The sequence below is a fragment of the Coloeus monedula genome, assembly GCF_965178545.1.
Source record: "Coloeus monedula genome assembly, chromosome: 4".
Classification (NCBI taxonomy): Eukaryota; Metazoa; Chordata; class Aves; order Passeriformes; family Corvidae; genus Coloeus; species Coloeus monedula.
In genome coordinates this window covers 28,370,573-28,392,433 of record NC_138784.1, presented here as the reverse complement: position 1 = coordinate 28,392,433, position 21,861 = coordinate 28,370,573, and the positions used below count along the sequence as shown (strand labels likewise).

At 47.0% G+C, this 21,861-nt stretch overlaps 1 protein-coding gene across 1 annotated transcript; it reads left to right on the top strand.

The window, feature by feature from the left end:
* Positions 1-550: 550 nt before the first annotated feature.
* Positions 551-21,488, top strand: LOC309571887 (solute carrier family 23 member 1-like; the record flags this gene model as incomplete). Its single annotated transcript, XM_082279770.1, has 12 exons — positions 551-604; positions 4,153-4,302; positions 5,582-5,739; positions 8,796-8,955; positions 10,245-10,426; positions 13,794-13,914; positions 14,259-14,415; positions 14,602-14,855; positions 17,872-18,036; positions 18,826-18,934; positions 19,964-20,059; positions 21,220-21,488. The coding sequence occupies 12 exons, from the start codon at positions 551-553 to the stop codon at positions 21,486-21,488; spliced, it is 1,875 nt and encodes a 624-aa protein (XP_082135896.1).
* Positions 21,489-21,861: the final 373 nt, after the last annotated feature.

Sequence of the window (21,861 nt, the reverse complement as noted above, 5' to 3'; positions counted from 1 at the left end):
GAGTACCCCACAAGATGACAGTGTTTGTACCTAAGCCAAAATACACAGTTGTTTACATATGAAGGAAGTGAAACTATCTAATAATTGAATTTCCCAAAGGTGATGACAAAGATCTTTAAACAGGCCCGACCCACACAAAAAAATGCAAGTTGCTCTTGAAACGGTAATGAAGCAACAATTTCCAAGGCTGTGCAGGATGCCTCTGATATCCTCCAGCATCCTAACCTATGGATGAAGTTTCTTCTGTCGTGAGGCACTGATTAACTCATTCCAGGGAAGGGCTGCTTTCCAGTTTGATTTGAATGCCGGTCCTCTAATAAGCTGGAGAAAAGGAGTCGCTTATCTGAGCCAAAGAAAAGGAAATGCTTCTGCGATACAGCTCACATGAATAGCTAGGACTGAGCGCTGTTTGGCTCCTGAAATCCAGCTTCTGCATCTTCTCACCCTATTTCTTTTAGAGTGGTTTTGACTGGACGGAGTGGGAATTTGGGAGGCTTTCCTCTTCTGACTGGTTCTTTTTCAAGGCAGTCGGTGAAGGCAAGTGGAAGACATGACCCCCTCCTCAGACAAAGATCTCAACGGGCTAGATAACCCCAGCTTTGTGGTGAGTCTGCTCTCTGAAGGGGAATTCTTGCATAAACAGGTGCAAGCCCTGTGAAAGGAGAAGAAAGGGAAAGCCGGGGGCTCGGGCTGCTGCAATAATTCTGGTGTGTGCTTAACTTCTGTCTTGGCTCTTACTGACAAGAGTCTTATTGACAGGAATGATTTCCTCACTACAGCCTCTGCTGCTGCTGCAGACCCAGCATACTTTCTACTCTCTGGCACTCTTTTAACTTCTTTACTCTCCATTATTTCTAAAATGATAATGTAGATGAATGGCAGTGCAAGTGTATCTGTACTGAAAAGCAAGTGAGCTTCTGGCTGTGTTCCCGGGTAAAGCATTTTATGTATTAATTAGAAAAATTATAATAGAAATTTAGCGTAGTAAATACCGTGTTTCTTTGTCTTCTGGACCTATTTCCAGTGAGGTGAATTGTCAGAAAGGTGGGTGAAGAAGGGATTTGGGTGTCAGCTGTGGAGGGCACCCTGGAGAATTATAGCAGTGTAGTAAAAGCTGTAAATGATGTACCAGTGCAGGGATGTGGGGTGCACTGAGAATGCTGCTAGCTATAACAGCCATGGAGCAAGGTCCTGGGGTGTGGAAGCCCCTTCCTATCCCACAGCAGGGGTCACCTCCATTAGAAACTAAAAACTTTGCTTATTTCCTGTCAGCAGGTGTGAAGGAGTGGGGTCCTGCAACCATCTCACTACCTTGGTACAGACCACCTGTCTGTGCTACCTTGGAGGAAGCATTTAACCTCCTAGTGTACAAATTACACATTTCTTGGGTAGCCCTTGGTGAGTTTGCTATGTGCAGTGAAGGTGTTGTGCCAGCTGTGAGCAGAGCCTTAGGGAAGTGCTCAGAGCCAGTCAGAGTTTTCTTTCCTTATTTTTAACAGGCTCTCAATTTCAATTTGTTCTTCCATAACACATATCAGACTTGTGAATTCTTATGGTCTGAATCATCCTAAAGAAGGTAGAAGACAAAGGTCTTTTACCTGTGGTTGAAGCAGTTCAGTTCCTGACTGCCTTCCTGATGCACTTACTTAAGATGCAATTGAGGGCTCTCGTGCTGTGTCTGGAGCCTGAGGCACATGGAAGATGTACTGGTCCCCTGAATTCATGGGAGCAGCTGGGCTGAGAACCCCCAATAGTGGTTTCCCTTCCCTGCTCCAGACTTCTCCTGCTTTGTCCTCCTGACAGCATCTCAGCATCACAGGCTGGCTGAGGTTGGAATGCAACTCTGGAGGTCACCTTCTCCAAACCCCCTGCTCAAGCAGGGTTGCCCAGAGCCAGCTGCCTAGGACTGTGTGTAGACAGTTTTTAATATCTCTAAGGATGGAGAATCCACAACCGCTCTAAGCAACCTGTGTAGTGTTTGGTCACTCTCACAGCAAAATAATGTTTTCTGATTTTAAGATGATACCTCCTGCATTTTGGTTTGAGTCCCTGTCTCATCCTGTTATCTCCACTCCATTCTTTTCCTGCTGAGCCCTGCTTGCTCCCCTCCAGCTCCTGGGTAGGGTCAGGCCCTCATGTGATGATCATGCGGGGCTGTTACTGGCACAGGCTCTGCCTGGCTGGAATATGCCTCCTGGTTAATATGGGGAAAATTGCAATGAAAAGAAAAGAGCTTACTGCTGTCTGCCTAGCTTAGCATTTGTCTACCTGTGGTGTTACTCAGGAGTTGTCCCCAAATAACCCCATGCATGGGCAGTCTTAAGTACCTTGCTGTACATTTGTTAATCCATGGCTCAGGCTCTCTTGTTCTGAAATGAAAATGTCTGCACAGGGAGTTATTAAGGAACACCTTTTGCTCTTGAAGTTCATGCTCGAGTCCCGTTTGAATTAACTCTGCTGTCACCTATCTATTTTGAAGTATTTGCAATGCTCCCGGTTTGCCTAGGCTGGATAAATACATTTTGTTGTTAAAGAGGCTTCTCCACCCTAGGTATCCCATAGCAGCAGAGTCTCGGGCTTTGAGTTGATTAAGGTAGTTTATTTGAGTGGTACTGCAGTAGAAACAGCTTGAGCTGCATGCCTCTGGGGAGGGAGCTTGAACAAAGAAATTCATGAGCAATTATACCCTTACAACCTGAGTTTCCCACCCCTCACACGACAGTTCAGATCAATAACAATATTAGGGTCTGGAGTCTTAGGGATTACACGACCTGTTTTCAGCAGCGTGATCTAAAATGGGACTTTGGAGGCTCAGCCAAGAGAATGGAAACCTGGAGGTGTCAGGCAAATGAATTTGGTGTTAATCTGCCACACCTGCAAAATTTAAAACAGAACGCAACATTAATTTTATATCCCCGTTCCCTGACCACAGCACTACCTGTTTGCCTCCATCAGTAGGTAGGCCAGGAGTGTTTCTGCAGACACTTTGCTGTGTTGGGCATTTTGGTGTCTTCATGTTCCCACAGGACTTGGATAAAAAACCAAAAAGAAGTTTGGTGCAGGCAAACTGGTTGAGCTTCTCCAGACAGCAGGTTTCTGTCCCTGCGTGACAGAGCAGGGCATGTCAGCCCAGAAAAGCCCTCTGCTGCCAGCATGCTGAGGACTTGCTGGTTGGAGATGGGTTGATGAAACAAATGCTTTGGGATCTTAATTAGCTTTTGCATCTGGCTCTAAGTGTTGCAGTTTCCCAGGCAGCCTCTCTCCACCCCACTCGTGTGAGTGTGTGTGCGCACAGGGGTCAGGGCGGGCTGGAAGGAGGAGTGAACAACCAGGAGCATTTACTTAACTTAAAAGCTGTTGCAAATGAAGCAAAGCCCTACTTTGCTTTCCTTGGCAAAGTGCACCTTTATGTAAGTAAACTCTGCAAGGCATACAGCTCCCTGGGAAGCCCTGGGGCTTCTGGCTGCCTGGGAGGAGACCGAGCCTTCCTGGGTAGCAATTTCAGTCAGCTCCTTTGGCATGGATGCTTGGATTTCCCATCTACTGGTGTCTCTGTGTTTCACTCAGTTCCTCTGTAGGAGCAGGGTTTTCTAATAAGACAAAAGGCAGGTGTCTTTATCAAGGTGGAACACTGGTAAGGGTGAGCATAAGGAGATTGGAAAGAGAAGACCAAGGAAGTGAAATATAAAATGTGTTTCTACTCAGTAATTAGTGGCAGCCAGGTGTTTTAGCGTATTTCATCAAAAATGCTCTTTGGGTGGAACTGCTGGGAGGGAGAGAGACCAGAGGACAGTGCAGCTTTCACTGATGAACCCACTGCACACTCTTTCTTGCTTCTGGTTGCAGTTTCTTCATCCTTAGGTAGATTTTAATGATACTAATGCACTTTGTCCAGATGTCCCTTTGAGATTGAGACACCCTCTACTGTTTCTTGAGGCCTAGACATACTAGTGCATACAAAAATTTTCCATATGTGTTTTGTGCCTCTATTTTAATTTCCCCTCCATAATATTTTTTTTTAATATTGTGGCATTGTTGAAAGCTACACAGGAGGTGTTCCTGCCAGATGTGGAGTGTGGCTGCAAGAGAGGCAGCTGCTGGGCGTCTGCAGGGCCGGGCTGTGGCTAACAAAGTGTTTCTCCTGTTGTCCAGGATGAAGATGGGAGCCACTGCTGTTCCTCATCAGCTTGTGCTGCCTGGGGCCCAGAGGAAGGTGGGGGCACTGGCCCCAGTGGGATCAAGCTTGGCTACACTGTCATAGATGTACCTCCCTGGTATCTGTGCATCCTGCTGGGCATTCAGGTGAGATGGGGAAGAAGGTGGAGGCTGGGAGTAGGTGAAAGGTACATGGCTGTTCAGCCAGTTAATTGGGGTGAAACCTGAATTTGGGAGTGCTGTACCTTCACTGGTCTTGACTGGAGCTGTGAGGGTGGATCTCAGTGAGCTCAAGTCCTTTGGTCCACATCCTGAGCACTGAGTGTTATCATTGTGCCCACAGCTACACTGCACCCTTTGAAGTGTAAATGGTCAGGCAGAGTCCTGGGGCCGGGTGTCATATAGTTAATACAAACATGTTGGGTACCTTGGCTGAAGGTAGCCAAACGCTTCTGAACTTCAGCCTTCCCATGGCAACAAAACCTCAGCAAAAAGGCACACACTGTTTTGGCTGGTCTGTGGCCAGGTGTGTTAAATGACCCAGTGCCACTAATGCCATGCCCAGGTAGGGAGGCTGGGGGGAAAAAGAGACCTCAGAGTCATTAAGATAATGATGGACTGTGCTTGGAGGGTGGTAGAATTTTGTACTTTGTTTCCTTAAAGGGAAATCCAGAGTGCATCAACCCAACACATCTGCATCATAATTTTAATAAAACATACTTCTAATGAATACAGTGAGTTTCTGAGTGCCACCAGTTCCACCACTGCAGTCCTGTGCTCCAAAGTGAGAGTGACCAAAAAAGGTTAATAATTAAAACAAAAAGAAGTGTGAAAAATTATTTTCAGATTTAGTCATTAACTACAGGTCATTATAGAAATATGTCTGTGACTCTTCTAATAAATACAAGGCCAAATTCTTCCATTCTTTGGCACTCAATTTTTATGGTTATCCATAACTGCACTGTGAGAAAAGCTACTGATGGCAAAGAACATGTAGCTCCAAATTCCCAGCTTTTTACGTCATCCTTTGTGGTGCAAATAAGACAGACTGAAATACTTTCATTCACTTTGCCTGATTGCTCTCTCCCTGTACCTTGGGATGTCCCCAGCTTCCTGGAAAACTATGTCCAACAGCTTTGTCTGCAGGTGCTGGGGATAAACTGGTTGTGTCTGACAGTGGCCAGAGCACTACAACAAGTCTTTGGGCATGTAAAGGAGGAGACATTTCAGCGGGTGCATTGCAATTCTTGTAGGTGCTTTGGAACAGCCCCTAACGGAGCACTAAAGCTGCCAAAAAAAAAAAGAGAGAGAACGGGTAATACTGGTATTGCCCAAGCACAAATCTGTGAGTTCTCTCAACAACATGGTAATAATATAGAGCCAGTTCTGTGTCCTTCTTCACCCAGTCTTTCTCTGTGGCTCCTAGCACTTCTTGACAGCCATGGGAGGTCTTGTAGCCGTCCCGCTGATCCTGTCCGAAGGGCTTTGCCTCCAGCATGATCTACTGACCCAGAGCCACCTGATCAGCACCATCTTCTTTGTCTCAGGAATTTGCACCCTGCTGCAAGTCCTCTTTGGAGTCAGGTAGGCCAAATGCAAGAACTGGGAATGTGACCAATTACTGTGTGCTAGGCCATCACCTTGTTGTAAAGTTTATCAGTGAGAGTTGTTTGTTACCCTTGGGCAATCAGGGCCCGTGCCAAAGCACCATGAAACTGCTGAGAGCTTTACAGGGCTACCTTGCTGTTCTGAATTTTGCATCTCCTGATACTTCATATACCTTTTGTCTGGCCTTTAAGGAATCTGTCCTCAAAATAATAGAGCATTGCAACATGCAGTAAAAAGTACCTGCTTGCTCCTTACTCCAGCAATCCTCCAGATAAGGCAGGAGCCTTCTGAATTTGGACCCAGGGTCAGGAGAGCACAGATTCTACAGGAAACTCTAGGGGAGGGGATAATTAGGAGAAATTGAAGTCCACCTGCCACCACTTAGGGACCAGCTCAGCAGCACATCCTGTTAGGTGGTGCTACTTCCCATGCTCAGGGATTTGTGGCATAAAAGGTAAATCCTTTGCTGATGGGCAGCCAGCAGTGAGATGAGCATGGAGTTGCTATTCAGTACCCAGAAAATGAAGCATTTAATGAGAGAGATGATTGTAAGTATTCCCTCTTTCCAGAAAGACCCTGTATCTTTGCTGACCTTGAAAAATTTCTTCTGTTCCCCTTGTCATAACTCTGGGCTTCCTCTCTCCTTCCACAGGCTGTTTTTAACTCCAGTATGGTGGGAACCTGTGTTTGTTGCTTTAAAGACAAAAATTACACATTCTTTGGCTTCTGAATCTGAAGGACTCTGGTTAAAACTTCTGCCATCAAGTCACTGGTCAACTGTCAGCTCCACAAAATGTTTTTACCCCTCCTGCTTAATTCACTACTGAAACTTTTCTATCTCTGTCTTAAGAAGTGTCTGTAGACAAACTTCCTGGAGGGTGCTCCCCTCCTACATTGTTACAGGATTAGTGGAGGAAGGAGGGGCACTCTGACCACAAAAAACAGAGAAACTGGTTCTTCAGCTAAATTAAGGCTGGGGTGCATGACCATTGCTGCTGGTGCAAATCAGGAATTCTGTGTTCTCCCAGGCACCCTCCAAACGCCTCGGTGAATTCCTGAGAGCTGTGATGTCCCCTGGTCTATTGGTAGCTGAGGATGAAAGAGGAGCAGGGAGCCTCTCTCTCCCATGGCTGAATAGCTAATTGAGGTACTATAGATCAAATTAAATGGTAAGGAGTTGTTCCCATGGGATAAACTTGAATGGCTTCTGCCGTGCTGAGGGTACAATTGCCTTGTTGCTGACCCCAGCTATAAGGCATGAGGATATTCATAATGCAATAGCCAAGGGAGAAGCTGACCCACTGCAGCCTGCAGCTCAGTCATGTTACACAGCATGAAAAAGCAGCAGGGGGTCCCAGACAGTCACCAGAGACACTATCAGAGGCTTCTGAGGGGAGACACAGGTCACTTGCTGTTGTGGTGAGCCTTGCTTAGTAAATGCTTGGACATCATGTATTGATTATCAAAACATAATATTGCCTTCCCTAATTCTACAGCTTTCCCTCTTGCAAACCCCATAGAAAAGAGTTCAGTGTGCCCCATAAGCATCACTTTGGCACCCCATTGTCCTCTGAGCCTACCCATGTCAACACTGAGCCCACCCATGCCAACACTGGCTGTGAAATAGCTTAAGGACCAACACTGCAGGAACTATAAATCTATTGTTAGATTCTAAGTCATGACCCTGAGCCTTCTCTGGTTTTTTTTTGTTTGTTTCTTGTGCCTTGCCCAGAAAAATTATTTCAAAGCTTTGACAGTGCTTCAGTTGTGCATGACTGATAAAAATATATGCTTTAGGTGACAGAGACATGGTGCTGTTACAGCTGCGCCATCTCTTGTTTTCAAGAACTGTAGAAATGTCTCTGTTTCAGGGAAAGCTGTGCAAAATCACTCACATGAATTGCAAATTGCTGTCCCATGGCTTGTCTGAGCAGGTGCCATGAGAGCTCCTGGCACAAGGAGAGGTTGCTTTGGGGTTCCTCCTAGGGGTGCTTCCTATACGGAGGAAACACAGGCACCTTGGAGGTTTCCCTTGGCTGTTTCAGGACTGCTGTGCCAGCCCTCAGGCAGCTTAGGATTTTTCAAGCACACTAGAGGAATGGTTAAAAAAACTTGCTCTGCAATGGGGGCAAAATTGTGTGGGGCTTTGAGGAGCCAGTCAGGCTTTTTAGGTCTCTGTCTTCATTTCTTTGAGCATGGAAAGAGAAGAGGCTGGTATAGCTCAAAGGAGCATTGCTTTGCTGTATAAATCTCTGCATGAAGCTGGTGCTGAGCTCCTCTGCAGATGCAAGCTCCTTGCCAGCCTGAGGGATTCCCAGAGGGAAAGATACTCTAAGCCAAGAGACATGTGGTGTGGGGGGAGAGCCATGGTCTCACCCAGTCAGTGCCCACAGACCCCTCCATGCAGGTTTTCTTTCTAGTTTCAGTGGAAATGCAGAAGAGGAATTGGCATTAAAACCCGGTGTACTAAAAGCCAAGTCACATTTTCTATCACCCTCAGACAGGATCATTGTGACATGGAAAGTAGTTAGTGCATGTCCTTGTGTTCATGAGCAGATTGTGAAGAAAACCGAAACAGCCAAAGGGGACAGAGGAAGCAACTGGATATTGGCAAGAGTGATGCTGAGCTTTTCTTCAGTGTCTCACCATCTTTATTCCTTGGTGGTTTTCCCTCCTCCAGATTTTTCCTTTTGTTTTTCTACTCTGTGCAGGTCTGTGGTCTCATTGGCCATTAGGAGGACTGCTTTTTCCTTAACAAAGGGTAGCAGGGTTGGACTGTAGCACCGATGTGCCCCTCCTTTGCTGGTATTTGAACCTCAGCTCTTCCCCCATGTCACTGCTCTTGCATGCAATGGGCAGTAATTCCTACCCATGGTCAGTGATGGTGACCTGCCACAACATTTCAAAAGATAATGTCAGAGGCCACGGACAGACTGATTTTTAAATTTATTTAGCTTTCCTTTCTCTCACCCACATGGAGCTGAGTTTCTATCATTCTCACTTGTCATTTTTTCCCTCTGCTCTCCTTCTAGGCTGCCTATTATTCAAGGAGGGACTTTCACATTCCTGGCCCCCACCTTGGCAATGCTGTCTCTTCCCACTTGGAAGTGTCCTGCCTGGACACAGAATGCCACCCTGGTCAATGCCTCTTCACCAGAATTCGTCCAAGTCTGGCAGACACGGATGCGAGAGGTATATTACCTTTTCAGTGGCACCTGCTCTGTATCAGGGCTGTTTGCTTTCAGTAAAGTGCCTGACCATGTCATGACCACCACAGCTGGAGAAACTTCTATCCCCAATGAACCTTGGCCCTCATGCTGTTGCAGCTTCCTAAGCATCTAATCTCTATCAAAAAAGCTGCTGAACAGGGGACATGCAGACTTCCTCGTGTGATTTATGGTCCCTGCAGTCTCCACTGGTCCAGTCAGATTCCTTCTGTGTGAAGCATAGTTAGCCTTGAAGAAGCAAGGGAGGGAAAATATTTTCAAGGAAAGAACCCTGTCTGAGCACAGGAAACCTAGTTAAAAAAAAAAAGCAAGGCAAAACCTACTGTAAATATTAAGGAAAAGGGCATTCTTAGGTAATCAGAAGGGAGGAGGAATGCCTTATTCTACATTGATTGCCTTTATCAGAGCAAGTGACTAAATTTGCCTCTGTTGATCCATTTGTTGGTGTGCTTTCCAAACCACTTGGAAAGTGTTGAAAGCTCACAAAGGATTTTGCTGTGCAGCACAGGTTGCTCTCTATTGATACACATAAATTTATCACAAGGGCATGGCTGACATCTCCTTTCATTCACCCAGCCCCTGTGTTTCTCTTCCTTTTGGAGCTGGGGAAAGGAAGGTGCTCAGCACCACAGATGTCGCAACCTGGGCTTATCACCAAATCTGAGAAGGCAGAGAGCAGCCTCACCCCTGCCTGAAGCTGACATTTCAGAATGTAATTGCTGGCTCCTTGTCAGTGATTGTAAAACACTGGGAAGTTCAGGGTGATAAATGTGTTCCCGGATCGAAACTGATACTCTGGAAAATAAAGAGGCTGTAATGAGTCACTTGCCCCACCAGTGTGCTGAAGAGACCCAAGCCCTTCCCAAAAGGGAGATCAGTAGAGACCATGGCCCTGCTCCTGTTTTTGGGCAAGAGCTTTTTCCCTGCCTTGGACGAGGAGGCAGGAGAGTGCAGGGTAGGTGGTGCATGCTTGGGTGGCCCAAGAGGATGGGGAGGAGGTGATCTCTGGAACAAAATCAGCCCTGGTGAGGACTAAATCCATCAGCCAAAGGGGGAGTTGCTGTGCTGCTGCTTTGGTGGTCCTTCCCACATGTAATTCTCAGCCAGGTTTTACTGTTGTCAGCAGGAGGCCTCTATGCCAGTCTGTCACTGGAGACTGAGCCTGGCTCTCATGCTAGATTTGCACTAACATGAAGAAAAGGCTCAACAGCTGGAGCTCCTTCCAACCTCTGTTTTTATCCTCCATTTTCCTAGGTGCAAGGAACTATCATTGTAGCTTCCTGCTTTCAAATCTTCGTTGGATTTTCTGGCCTGATTGGATTTCTGATGAGGTTCATCGGCCCCCTGACGATTGCCCCCACCATCACCTTGGTTGCACTACCTCTGTTTGAGTCAGCTGGGGATATGGCTGGGCAGCACTGGGGTGTAGCATTCATGTAAGTCTCACATATCTGTGGGAAAGCTGAGAGTACACAAATCACCTGCCTCTAATATGAAACCAAGTGTCGCCATCTGTAGCGGAATTCCCCTGGGTTCAAGGTTTATTTGTTGAGCACTGACATGTGACAGGCTTGTGCAAGGCAGCCACGTGGCATAGTCATTCTCCTCCAACCCCCAGAAGGCTAAAGCCCTCAGCAACACAGCAAAACCCAAAAATGAGTTAAAACCCCTGATTTTTGTGAAAATCCAAAGTTCATAGGTCAGTAGAGATACAAGCCTTTCCCACATGTGTGCAGTCTCTGTCACAGTTGTCTACACACACGGTCTTACACACCCGTTATTTAAGTTGAAAAGACATCCTAAAATGACAAAGTTGAGCACTCAGAGTTAGGTATTCTATGTTGAAATAGCTGATGCTTTATATATAGACTTCACATGAATAGGAGGAATTGCTCTCTCCAGAGAGGGCCTGGGGGGGCTCTGGAAAGGTCTATTTGCACATGTAGCTTTGCAGCAGTGAGTGCTCTTGCAGGGACATTTGTGTGCCTGCCCTTGTGCACGAGTGTAGACTGCAGCAGAATTTCCTTGGTATTTCAGAAATGAGTTAAAAAAGGAGAAATGCCACTGTGTGGTTGCCTTGCAGACTTGGCACCTTCAGCTCCCTAATTTAGACTTCAGCAATGGATAGCATGCAACAGGAGTAAGTTGTTAACTTCTCTGTGGGCTCCCATTATTTGCTGGTGCTTTCAGAGCTGATTTTGAGGACTCGAGACACAGGCTCGATTGTAGCCCTTGAAAGACAGCACGCTGTTGGGAGGACATGCTCCAGTACACTTCTCTCCTGGTCCCTTCTCCTCCCTGCACCTGCCCTCCCAGACCCCAAAAGCCACCCCTCTTTTCCACCCCCAGTTCCTCACCTATCTGGTCTCATCTACCAGCACCCCATACAATTCCAAGCCCTGCTCAAAACCTAGCTGTCTTTTCACCAGTGTTTCTCCCATCATATCCCTGGCTTGTTGTCTCGTTCTCCAGCTCTGGTGATTTGTCCTAACCCCTTTGCTTAACCAGTGTGAATTTTCCTCTTCAAATTGTATGTCCTTGCCTGGACTATCTCCTTTCTCTGCTGCTCTTCTCCAGCCACTAGCTCCTAGCTCAGACTCACACTTGACTCTTCGCCCAACTGTGCCACTCCATTAATGGGGTCCCAGTCCTTCAGCCTGTGTCCCTACTCTCAGCCCAAGTCACCTTTTCTGTCCTGTTCCTTTGTGTCCCATCTTCTACCCGTGATAATCCCAATCCTTTCTTTCCTGACTCAGACACCTTAGCTCCAGCCTGATCATTGTGCCCTGAGCCATCCCAGATGTGTCCTCTTTTGCTGCCTTCTCCATACTCTGTGGATGTCATTAGTGAAAGAGGGAGAGCAGGGATGGAGAAAGAGGAAAACAGGAGCCATGTGGTCTCAGGCCTGTGTTCAGCCCCACCACATCCTAGAGTTCTTGTGATGGAAGGTCCCCATTGTTGCCACAAGAAACTCCTCTAGTGTGTGGTGACTTACTCGCTGGTGATGGTGCACATACAGTTAATCACTGGGCAAGGCCTGGACGTACTCAGAAGGCTCAGAATCTTTATGGTCTGCAAATGCGAAAGCTTTTGTTTCTGCTGACTGCTTGGGACCTGGAGTCATTGTTGCAGACTGAGCATACCTGAGCAGATTTTTGTGAGAAATGTCAATATCCTTTGCCTCGAAGAACAAGTTCTACTAAATCTCAGATTTCTGTTCCAGGTCATAAGGATATCTTGTTACTGCTCAAGGCAAAATGACCTTTTCCATGCAGGCTATATGCTATGTCTATTTCCTGAACATCACTCTTTGAAATAGGTTTGATATATATTTTTCCAAAAATATTTGGCCTGAGGCAGATGTTTCCCATGGAAATTTTCATCCTGAATGGGTAAAGTTAGGTAGAACTATAAGCAACTGAAAATAGAGGTTGCTACTAGATTGTGTCAGGCAACCTGGATAATAAGCAGTGACACCTCCCTGAGACAGATGAGGGTTCTGCAGTGAGTTGTAAGGCTGCTGAGCACCTTTGTTCATGCAAATGCACAAAATGTGTGCTCACACAGTCTGCCTGGGCTCTGTAGCATTAGAAACCATGAATGGGAACCAGTTCCTCCTCAGACTTTCTGCCTCCAGTTATCCAGTGCTTTGAATTCTGATGGATAGATAACCTCTGGCTGTATGTTGTGGAGTGTCTTTGCAGAGAACCGAGGACAGCATTTTCTTTGCACTGTTGGAATTCTGCCTGTCCCTGAATATTGCACCTACAGTTCGTCAGCTTTTCACATGTGGAAAACACTGTCAGTGCACTTCAGCTGGTACAATTGATTTCTCACCAAATCCTATCCAGATTAATTCACTCAATGTACAAAATTTAGATTTGTTATAAAATAATGAGGAGCCCTTCAGAGGCCTGGCTAACACAGGAAATGTCCATGGTCTTCTACCAGCTCAGCAACTGAAATGGGATGCCCAGTCCCTGACCTCTCTCCATATGTGGTAGCCTCCAGCTTCATCTGGTTGGTCTTTCTGGGTAAAAGGCATGGGGGGCAGGCTGTGAGTGCACCCAGATGTGCTGCTGTTCACAGATGTGTCCTACACAAGGGATGGGAGAGGAGCTGCACCTGCAGTTACTTCCACCAGCACGAGCCCCAGGTGCTGCTGGGGGCACATGGGAGTACCTTGCCTTGGAGGGCCCCTCCATCATGCAGCCCTTGCAGACACAGGGCCGTGCTCTCCCATTCTCGGCTGGCTGGGAGGGCTCTGTGGGCACCATGTACAGCCCCACAGTCCCACGACGTTTTTTTCTTTTGAAACAGGGATTTGCACAGCCAAACCAAATCCTTTTCTTTTACTCTGTGTCACAGGATCTTTTTGCCCCTTGAAAAGCAGCATAGGTAAACCTAAAATCAGGAAACAATAAATCCTGTATTTCTAGTGTATCTGAATTACACAGGCAGGACCTGAACCTTGCATGTCTGTCAGGTCTTTCTTTTACTTAGGAATCATTTTTAACCTTTCTGCAACTGTGTCATACTCATTGATGCACTACCTGGGGTGTCAGTCTTGAAATAATAAGGAGAAAAGAGATAATTGCAAATGTGCAGGAGCTATCAGTAGATTATGATGGAAAGCTTGTTCCACCTCTGGCTTGGTGAAGTGGGGAGCCACCCTCTGCTGCTGAGAGCCTGTTTTTATGGGTCCTCTGGAGTCCTGGGCTCTTGGGTAGCAGGTCTTCACTTAATGTGGGGACAGCAGCTAGGCACCCACTTCATTTATGGTCTCATTTTCCCTCTTTCTAGGACTATTTTTTTCATAGTTCTGTTCTCTCAGTACCTGAAAAATGTCGCTGTGCCACTGCCATCTTACCAGAGAGGCAAGAAGTTCCACTTCTCTCCAATCTACCTCTTCCAGATCTTCCCGGTAGGTTGGGGTTCCTGGATACCGGGGGACTGTGATGGGGGGACTGGCCTCCCCCACCGCGGGCTGCCTGGGCTCTTTCCACTCGTGTCCAGATGAGTTAGCACTTCCCAGCCGAGCCTGGGTGGCAAGGGGCAGAGGGGAAAAGGTTCCCCATGGCCTTGATCATTGGGAGGGAGGGAGGGAGGGAGAGAAGAAGGGAGGGCCACCAGAAGCCCCTGCTGCGTCTTTGCCTGCATTCCGTGTGCAGGGAAAAGGGTCGGGCAGGGAGACACCTTGTCCACTCCAGCCGTGCCAAAGACGCAGCCTTACTCTAACCAGACCCCACTGGTGCTTGTGATGGGCAGGTGCTGCTGGGGCTCTCCCTGAGCTGGCTGCTCTGCTACGCGCTGACAGTGACCAGCGTCCTCCCTGCGGCCCCCACTGCCTACGGCCACCAGGCCCGGACGGACACCCGTGGGGACGTTCTGTCTCAGGCTCCCTGGTTTCGGCTGCCTTACCCAGGTACCGCTGCCTCCCCTTCCCCATCCTGCCTGCTCCTGCGCTTGCACCTCCACTTATGATTACCAGGGGGAGATGAAATGTCAGAAATCAGGCAAACACCCACGGCCATTCCTGCTGTTCTTCTCCCCCGCGGCAGATTCAGGGCAAATGTGCCCCACCCACCTGAGCCGAGCTCTTTACTTGCAGGCCAGTGGGGAACGCCAACGGTGAGCCTGGCCGGGATCTTTGGCATCTTAGCCGGGGTGATTTCCTCCATGCTGGAGTCCGTGGGAGATTACTACGCCTGTGCCCGCCTGTGCGGGGCCCCGCCGCCGCCGAAGCACGCCATCAGCCGCGGGATCGGGGTGGAGGGCATCGGCTGCCTCCTGGCTGGGGCCTGGGGCACGGGCAGCGGCACCACATCCTACAGCGAGAACGTGGGGGCCCTGGGCATCACCAAGGTGAGCCTCGCTGCAACAGGTGGCTGTGGTGGTGTGTGTACAGGACAGTGGTGCACATGAGTGTGTGCTGGACCTGAGAGTGGTCTTAGCCCATCTCCCGAAAGGCACGCTGGAAAATTGTGCCCTGGCACACTGGTGGCCAGCTCAACAGCACTAAGAATGACTTAACAGAGGTGGGCAATGCTTCCCTTTCTCTGCATCTGGTCTGCATAGGGAATTAGTGCTCTCACTCGTAGCACCTGGCCTAGGTGAGGCTGAAGAGAGCATGCTACATCTGAGCTAACCTGGACAGGAGAGGAGAGGGGAGGGGAGGGAAAGTGAAAGGGAGAATATTTAATAGGGCTTCAAATTCCACAACTTTTATAACCCAAGAATGTCAATCATGTGAAAGGTAGACTATTTCTTTGGGGTTATAAAACAGGATAGCAAAGGTTTGGTTTTTTATGTCTCTATAAAGTTTTGTGAGTTCCTCGAGTATATTAATTGCTCTTATAAGGGAAAGAAATTTCCAGAGATAAGCGTGAAAATCAGATCATAGATTTTCACTAAGCTTTGCAGCCAGAGGATAGGCTGATAGACATCTAGCTGCTAACTGGACAACATTTTCAAATCATTGCCAAATAAGCAATGTCATGCCAGAAGAGCTGCGAGTCAGTAAATAAATGTAGAATTTAACTTACAGCTTCCACTCTATAATATTGCTTATTTCACTGGATTTTATAAACCTCACTCACAATAACCATTTTTCTCACATTGCAGTGTTAGTGTTTGGCTGAGGTGGCTGCCTCAAGCACCAAGGGCTGTCTGGATGTCTGCATGGAGTCCAGTTTAGCCTGTCACCACTTGTACCTTGTCGCTAGGAAGTCTGTGCATACGAACCATTTACCTGAGCCAAGTCTTTCCTGATGTGTGCTGCACTGTATGTATGGGATGCTGCCCAGATTCATAATTACCAGATTATAGGACATGTATTCTCACAACGTACGCTAAGTCCTCCAGGTGGACATGCCATCCTTCCCAATTCAGGACAGATATTTCCCTTGGATCCCACTTCTGCTCACTCTGTCCACACTTAAATGACCTGAAAATGAGTGTCATCTCAGTCAATTTAAATCAGTGTGAACACTCTGGTTGGGACATATGGGGGTGCTGAGAGCACAAGGCAGATTTAATTTCTTTTTTTATGTGGGAAACATGTTTTTCCATAACAAATGGAAACACAAGGGACTTGTTTCCTCTTCTTAAACAGAGATGTCCAGCACCACCTGAGGAGTCTTTGGAGATCTCAGATACATACAGGGGCTGACAGATAAGTCAAGGAGAAGCTGCTTGAAGCTGCCAAGATGCAACATCTTACATGGCATCAGGCACCAATTTTTAAACTGCTTGATCAGACCCAGTATGCCAGTACTGAGCACTCCTTTCCAAGAAAAGGAGGATTTTAGAGAGATAAAGGCCTCAGAATCGCCACATATTGTGGAGAACCCTGCAGATTCTTCAACCTTAAGAAAGAGAACTGATTTTATTGTTTTCCTGACATAGTTGAAACAAGCTCTAAACTAGTGGCTTTAGCAGAAGATGGTCTCAGTGCTATCACTGGATTAGGTCTTTTTCCTTTAAAGCCAACTCCATATACATGGTAATTCAACATTTTAGCAAATTGAGAATCTGAATCTTTGTTCTAATCCTGGAACAAATAGATCTGTTGGCTTTTATTAATTAACACTTAGATGGTAATAGTGTCCCAAGGTTTTAAGCCAGAGAATATAAAAAGCCCACCTGAAGGCAATGCATGCTTTTGAAACTCCACACCAAATCTTAATTTATCTTTCACAATCAAGAAAGACTTAAAATATCTTAAAGGGACGTGCTTAAGAAATACTTTAAAAGAGGCACTACTAGTTAACTGAGAATGTTTTTGTTGAAAGCATTCACAGGAAGCTTGTCCCGTAATTAGACATTCTTCAGATATTTAAAAGGAGGGATTAAAATATTTAATTGAATTATAAAATGTTTGCAGAGGATTACAGAGTTTCCCCGACACAAATGCTGCAAGTTTAGCATGATTGTTTAGGCAGTCCAAGTTTTGGTGTGGGCAAGGTGTATCTTGAATTGGAAGTTTAACAAATATTGCTGCTTTTCTTTTCACTTTCCATATAAACGTCTCTTTCAACCCTTTGTTTGGCAGATACTCTTTTTCTTTCCTAATCCTATAGGAAACAGTTACATATAGGTAATGGATATGAATGAAGGGCATGGCTTGGTGCTTCATCCCATCTTTGTTGTAGTGCTCAACCAAGAAAAGGCCAGCCTGACTCTTCCTAGGGGAAAAATGAGGAAAAAAATGGTTTTACTGAAGATAGATGGGTGATGAGATAGTTTTCCAGTTCAGATAGACCAAGAGACTTCCTCACTTCTTATTTCTTGACCATAGAAAGAATCTATCAGATCCCAGACATAAGGATGGATCAGCCAGCCAGCTCAGGTCTCCAAAATCTTGGTCTCCAAAGAATGGAGGGATCATTGTGGGATACCTCATTGAAGGCCACTTTTATATGACAATCTAAATGCTGGTGGAAGAATTGTCTAGTGAATTGACTGGGGGGTTGCAGTGCCAGGCTTGTATATATGCCAAGATATTTCTAGGCTAGAGCAAGAACAAGCAAGAACAAGTGGGGATTACTGTGCTCTTAATTTAACTTTTTAATTTCAGTTTAATAGCAAACTGCTGAAGTCCTGTCAACAGTAAGAGAGAGGATAACACTGAGTAAATAGGTATGGTGCTCTCAGAGTGCCTTTCATTGTAAATATTTATGGTGCACAAATACTGATGCTTCCTATTCAGTGTCAGCATCCCAGCCTACCAGCAGCTGCATCCAAACCTGTTCCTGAACATGCCATGGAGTGCTAGGGCCAGAGCTGCAACCCCTGCCTGACAGGTTGGCGCTGGAGCCTGCCACCCCTCACCTTTCTCTGCCGGTTGGTGCGTGACTGCCTCCTCTTCCTCTTGCCCCAGGTAGGGAGTCGAATGGTGATCATTGCTGGTGCCTGTGCCATGCTCCTGAGCGGCGTCTTTGGGAAAATTGGGGCAATACTTGCCAGCATTCCTATCCCTGTGATTGGAGGCATGTTCCTTGTGATGTTCGGAGTTATCACGGCAGTGGGGATTTCCAATTTACAGGTAACAGCTGTGTGAGCACATTTTCATCTGTGCTGAAGGGGACTTAATTTCATTGAAACAGAGAATATGCTGAGTCCAACTCCTGGGCCTAAGCAGGACACCCCAAGAGTCACACCCTGTGCCTGGGAACATTGTTCAAACACTTCTTGAACTCTGTCAGGCTGGTGCTGTGACCACTTCCCTGGGGAGCCTGTTCCAGTGCCAAACCACCCTCTGGGTGAAAAGTTTTTTCCTTATATCCAACCTAAGCCTCCCCTGACTCAGCTTCATGCTGTTTGCTGTCACAGGTCATGAGAGTGAAGAGATCAGTACTTGCCCCTCCTCTTCCCCTCATGAGGAGGCTGCAGACTGCAGTGACGTCTCTCCTCAGTTTCCTCCAGGCCAAGTGACTTCATACGGCTTCCCCTCAAGGCCCTTCACTGTCCTTGTGGCCCTCCTTTGGACACTCTCTAATAGCTTTGTATCTTATATTGTGGTGCCCAAAACTGCACACAGGACCCACAGTTTCAAGTCAGATTCTTACCAGACTGTGCCAGCTGTAACCACAATATTTATGTTGGCAATTCCTCAGGTAAAGATAAGGGGCTGTACCCAGAGGGGCTAAATTGCAGAGGGCTCCCTGGTTAGGGCAGGGCTGGCTGGCACTGGGGACTGCAGGATCACAAATGCCCCAGCAGCACCAGGGCTGGGTCCACTCCTGATTGCAGTGTTTGCATCCCACCATGTCACATGAACACAACAGTAATCCACAATTTTATGCATGGTAATGTATGAAATTTCTCTGTGCAGTACACAGATATGAACTCCTCAAGAAACATCTTTATCTTTGGATTTTCTGTATTTGCTGGCCTCACAATTCCCAACTGGGCAAGCAAAAATAGCGCACTGCTGGAAACAGGTAAGAAGTGACATCAGAAGCATTTTCTGTAGTATAAAACTTAAGGAAAGGCTGATCCAGAGAAGTCTTTTAAAACAGTTTTTCCTGATAAAACACTGAAACCTGTGCTTTGCCTGTTTCTTTCTGTGAGGGCTGTTTTTGTCTTTTGCTTTGATGCAGAGCTCTGATGCAGAAATCTGCTTTTGGTCAGTGACTGCACCTCAGCAGATTCTTCTTGGGCTAAGGATTGCAGAGCACTTCCCTGGGACACATTCCTGGGGTGGGGCAAGAGAATACTCCAGGGCTGAATCTTGGTCAAGGTTCTTGATGAATGAGGCTTTCTTATGTGCTCCTACACAATAAAATGCCGGACTTGTAAAACACAAGAGCATACTCCTCTACTAAATTCCATCAAGTTCACTTTATTGAAATTTCCAGTTCTCCAACATCTGCCCCTTCACTGTGTCTTGTATGATTAATGTCTTCATCACAAAGGCCAGAGTGTCCTCTCTTAAAGTCTATGTGGTGAGCTGGGTGGGCTGATTAAAGAGCTCTATAGATGGTCTATCAGATGCTCAGTGCCACTGGGCTTTGCTCATGGCCCTTAGCCCTCATGGGGAAACATCACACCTGATGAGCTTGTGGTGCAATCCCATGCTAAATATACCCATATTTCTTCGGGAACTGAAGCTCGTGCTCCTGTAGGGAACTGTTAGGTGTTATGTTGTGGAGGTGCAGCATGTGTTTGGAGCAGAAGGTGGCTTTTTCTCAGACAGTGCTGTGGTCTGCACTGTTAACAGGCTCTTAATGTATTTATGAGTCATCTCCTGCCCACTGTGGGTCTGTGAATAATCCTGCAGAATAAAACTGTAGGTCTGAAATTGGCTGCGAGATAATTTTCCCTTCCACTGCCAAATCTTATGCTCTGCTTTGGGATTTGTAAGTCTAGTCCAAGCAAGCACGCAGCTTGCAGCCTCTTGGCACTGGGAATGTTGCTGATAAAGCTTGTGTCTCCCTGCACCACTATCTAAAGCTTTATTTTTCTGCTAGGAATCATCCAGCTTGACCAAGTGATCCTGGTGCTTCTCACCACTGGCATGTTTGTAGGTGGACTTCTGGGCTTTATCCTGGATAACACCATTCCAGGTAGGATTTGCTGAAACGGGCTGCTAGTTTATGCCTGTCCTAGGGTTTGTTCCCTGGCATTTTTTGTCTTCATGACTCCTGTTCTGTGGATAGGAGTTGTGCTAGCAACCATGAAACACCGTGTGACTGCACTCCTCCCAGAGAGGGGTGAGGAACAGGAGACATCACTGAAATGGTCTCTGGCTGGAAAACAGCAGCTTATTAAAAATTGAATAATTTGTCAGGAACATTCCAGGCTGAGGAAAAGGTTTATTTGGCAAATACGTCTTTCAGGGAAAATGCCAGCCTAGAACAATGTTGCTAGTTAAAAAGAGAGAGGAAAGCCCTCTGAAGTGGAAGGAGCCAACATGTGCCTCCTTAGGGGAGCTGCTAAAACTGAGGCTGAACTAAAGCCACAGCAGTGGAAACCAGTAGGAAAGGCTGGTGACCAAAGACAGGCCACCTGCAGCTGGCCCCCACAGGCAGCAAAGAGCCTTGGATTTTCATTGAGCATGGGGAGGGAGGGCACAAGAATAGGAGAGGGAACCCTCCCTTCTGCTACAGGAAAAGAGCAGGAAGGAAGGACACTCTGTTAACCAGATTCTGTTACTGTCTGAGGCTTCTCGGAAAGCCAATCTCCCTTTGGCTCATTAATTTTCCTGTAGCCCTCAATCTTCAGTTCCTCTGGGCAGAATTTACAGGTGTGCTCACTCCCTTTCCTAAGAGGGACTTTGCTGCCACAGCAGTTACAGGCACTTAGGAATTCCTTAGGCTAGGGTAAATACCTGTGACTGACTAGTAATTGCTAGCTAAATGCACTCTGAAGTGTCTGGGCAGTTAACATCCAGCCTTGCTTTCCCAGCACTGTATGAACCTCCCCTTTGAACAGTTCTTGGATCCCCCGTGGCGGGTGAAAACTTGTCTTGGTATCTATGATTCCCATGGAAAGCAGTGGAGAAGACTGCTTATCTGGAAGCTGTTGCAGGAAAAGGGGTATTGTCTGGAAGCTCATTAGTGACTATTTGTAAAGACCTTTGGAGCTAGAAGGGTTTAAGTAGAAGGGATTTGTATTTTGTGCTGGGTCTGCTGGGATTTGAGCAGTGGGTGTGAGGCACACAAAGCAGCCCTGTGCTTGAACACCTACTGTTCTAAACACAACAATCTCCCTTTTGCTGTTGCAGGAACACAGGAGGAGCGGGGGCTCCTGGCGTGGAAGCAAAGCCACGAGGGAGGGATGGAGAGCTCTCAGCTTGTTTCCAAGGTCTATGATCTTCCCTTCGGCATAGGCACCAAATACTGCAACGTCTCTTGGTTTCGCTATCTCCCTGCTTGCCCCAAAAGACTTTCTTCTGACAAGAGAATGGATGAACTGAAGGCTGTTGGACAGAAAAACAGTGTTAAAGCAAGCTTAGAAAGAAACTCTGAGATTGGTGCTGATACAAGGATATAAGCATCTGGCCTGCAAGTGAACTCATCTCAGAAACAGAGGTCTGAAACTGTGTCTGCAGCCCCCATCATCTGAGCATGAGCTGGCAGCTGTTAGAGGGGGGAACAGGAGAAGGATAATGTCTTCCTCTTCCCAGCTCTGCCCACTGCACCACTGGTGACCTTGAGGAAGTCAATTCTTCTTCTCTCTTCCTGCCTGCCCACTTCTAGGAAGAACCTAATCCCTCTTCGGGGGACACCAAAGCCCAAGAAATTCCTAGGAAAGATGTTCTGTTTCCTTCCTTGCACTGACCCTTGGGCACCCTAAAGAGCCAATGGAGAAGGCATCCCTGATGTGGGCCCTGTGCCACTCTCAGGCATCCCTTGGGCCGGGGTTA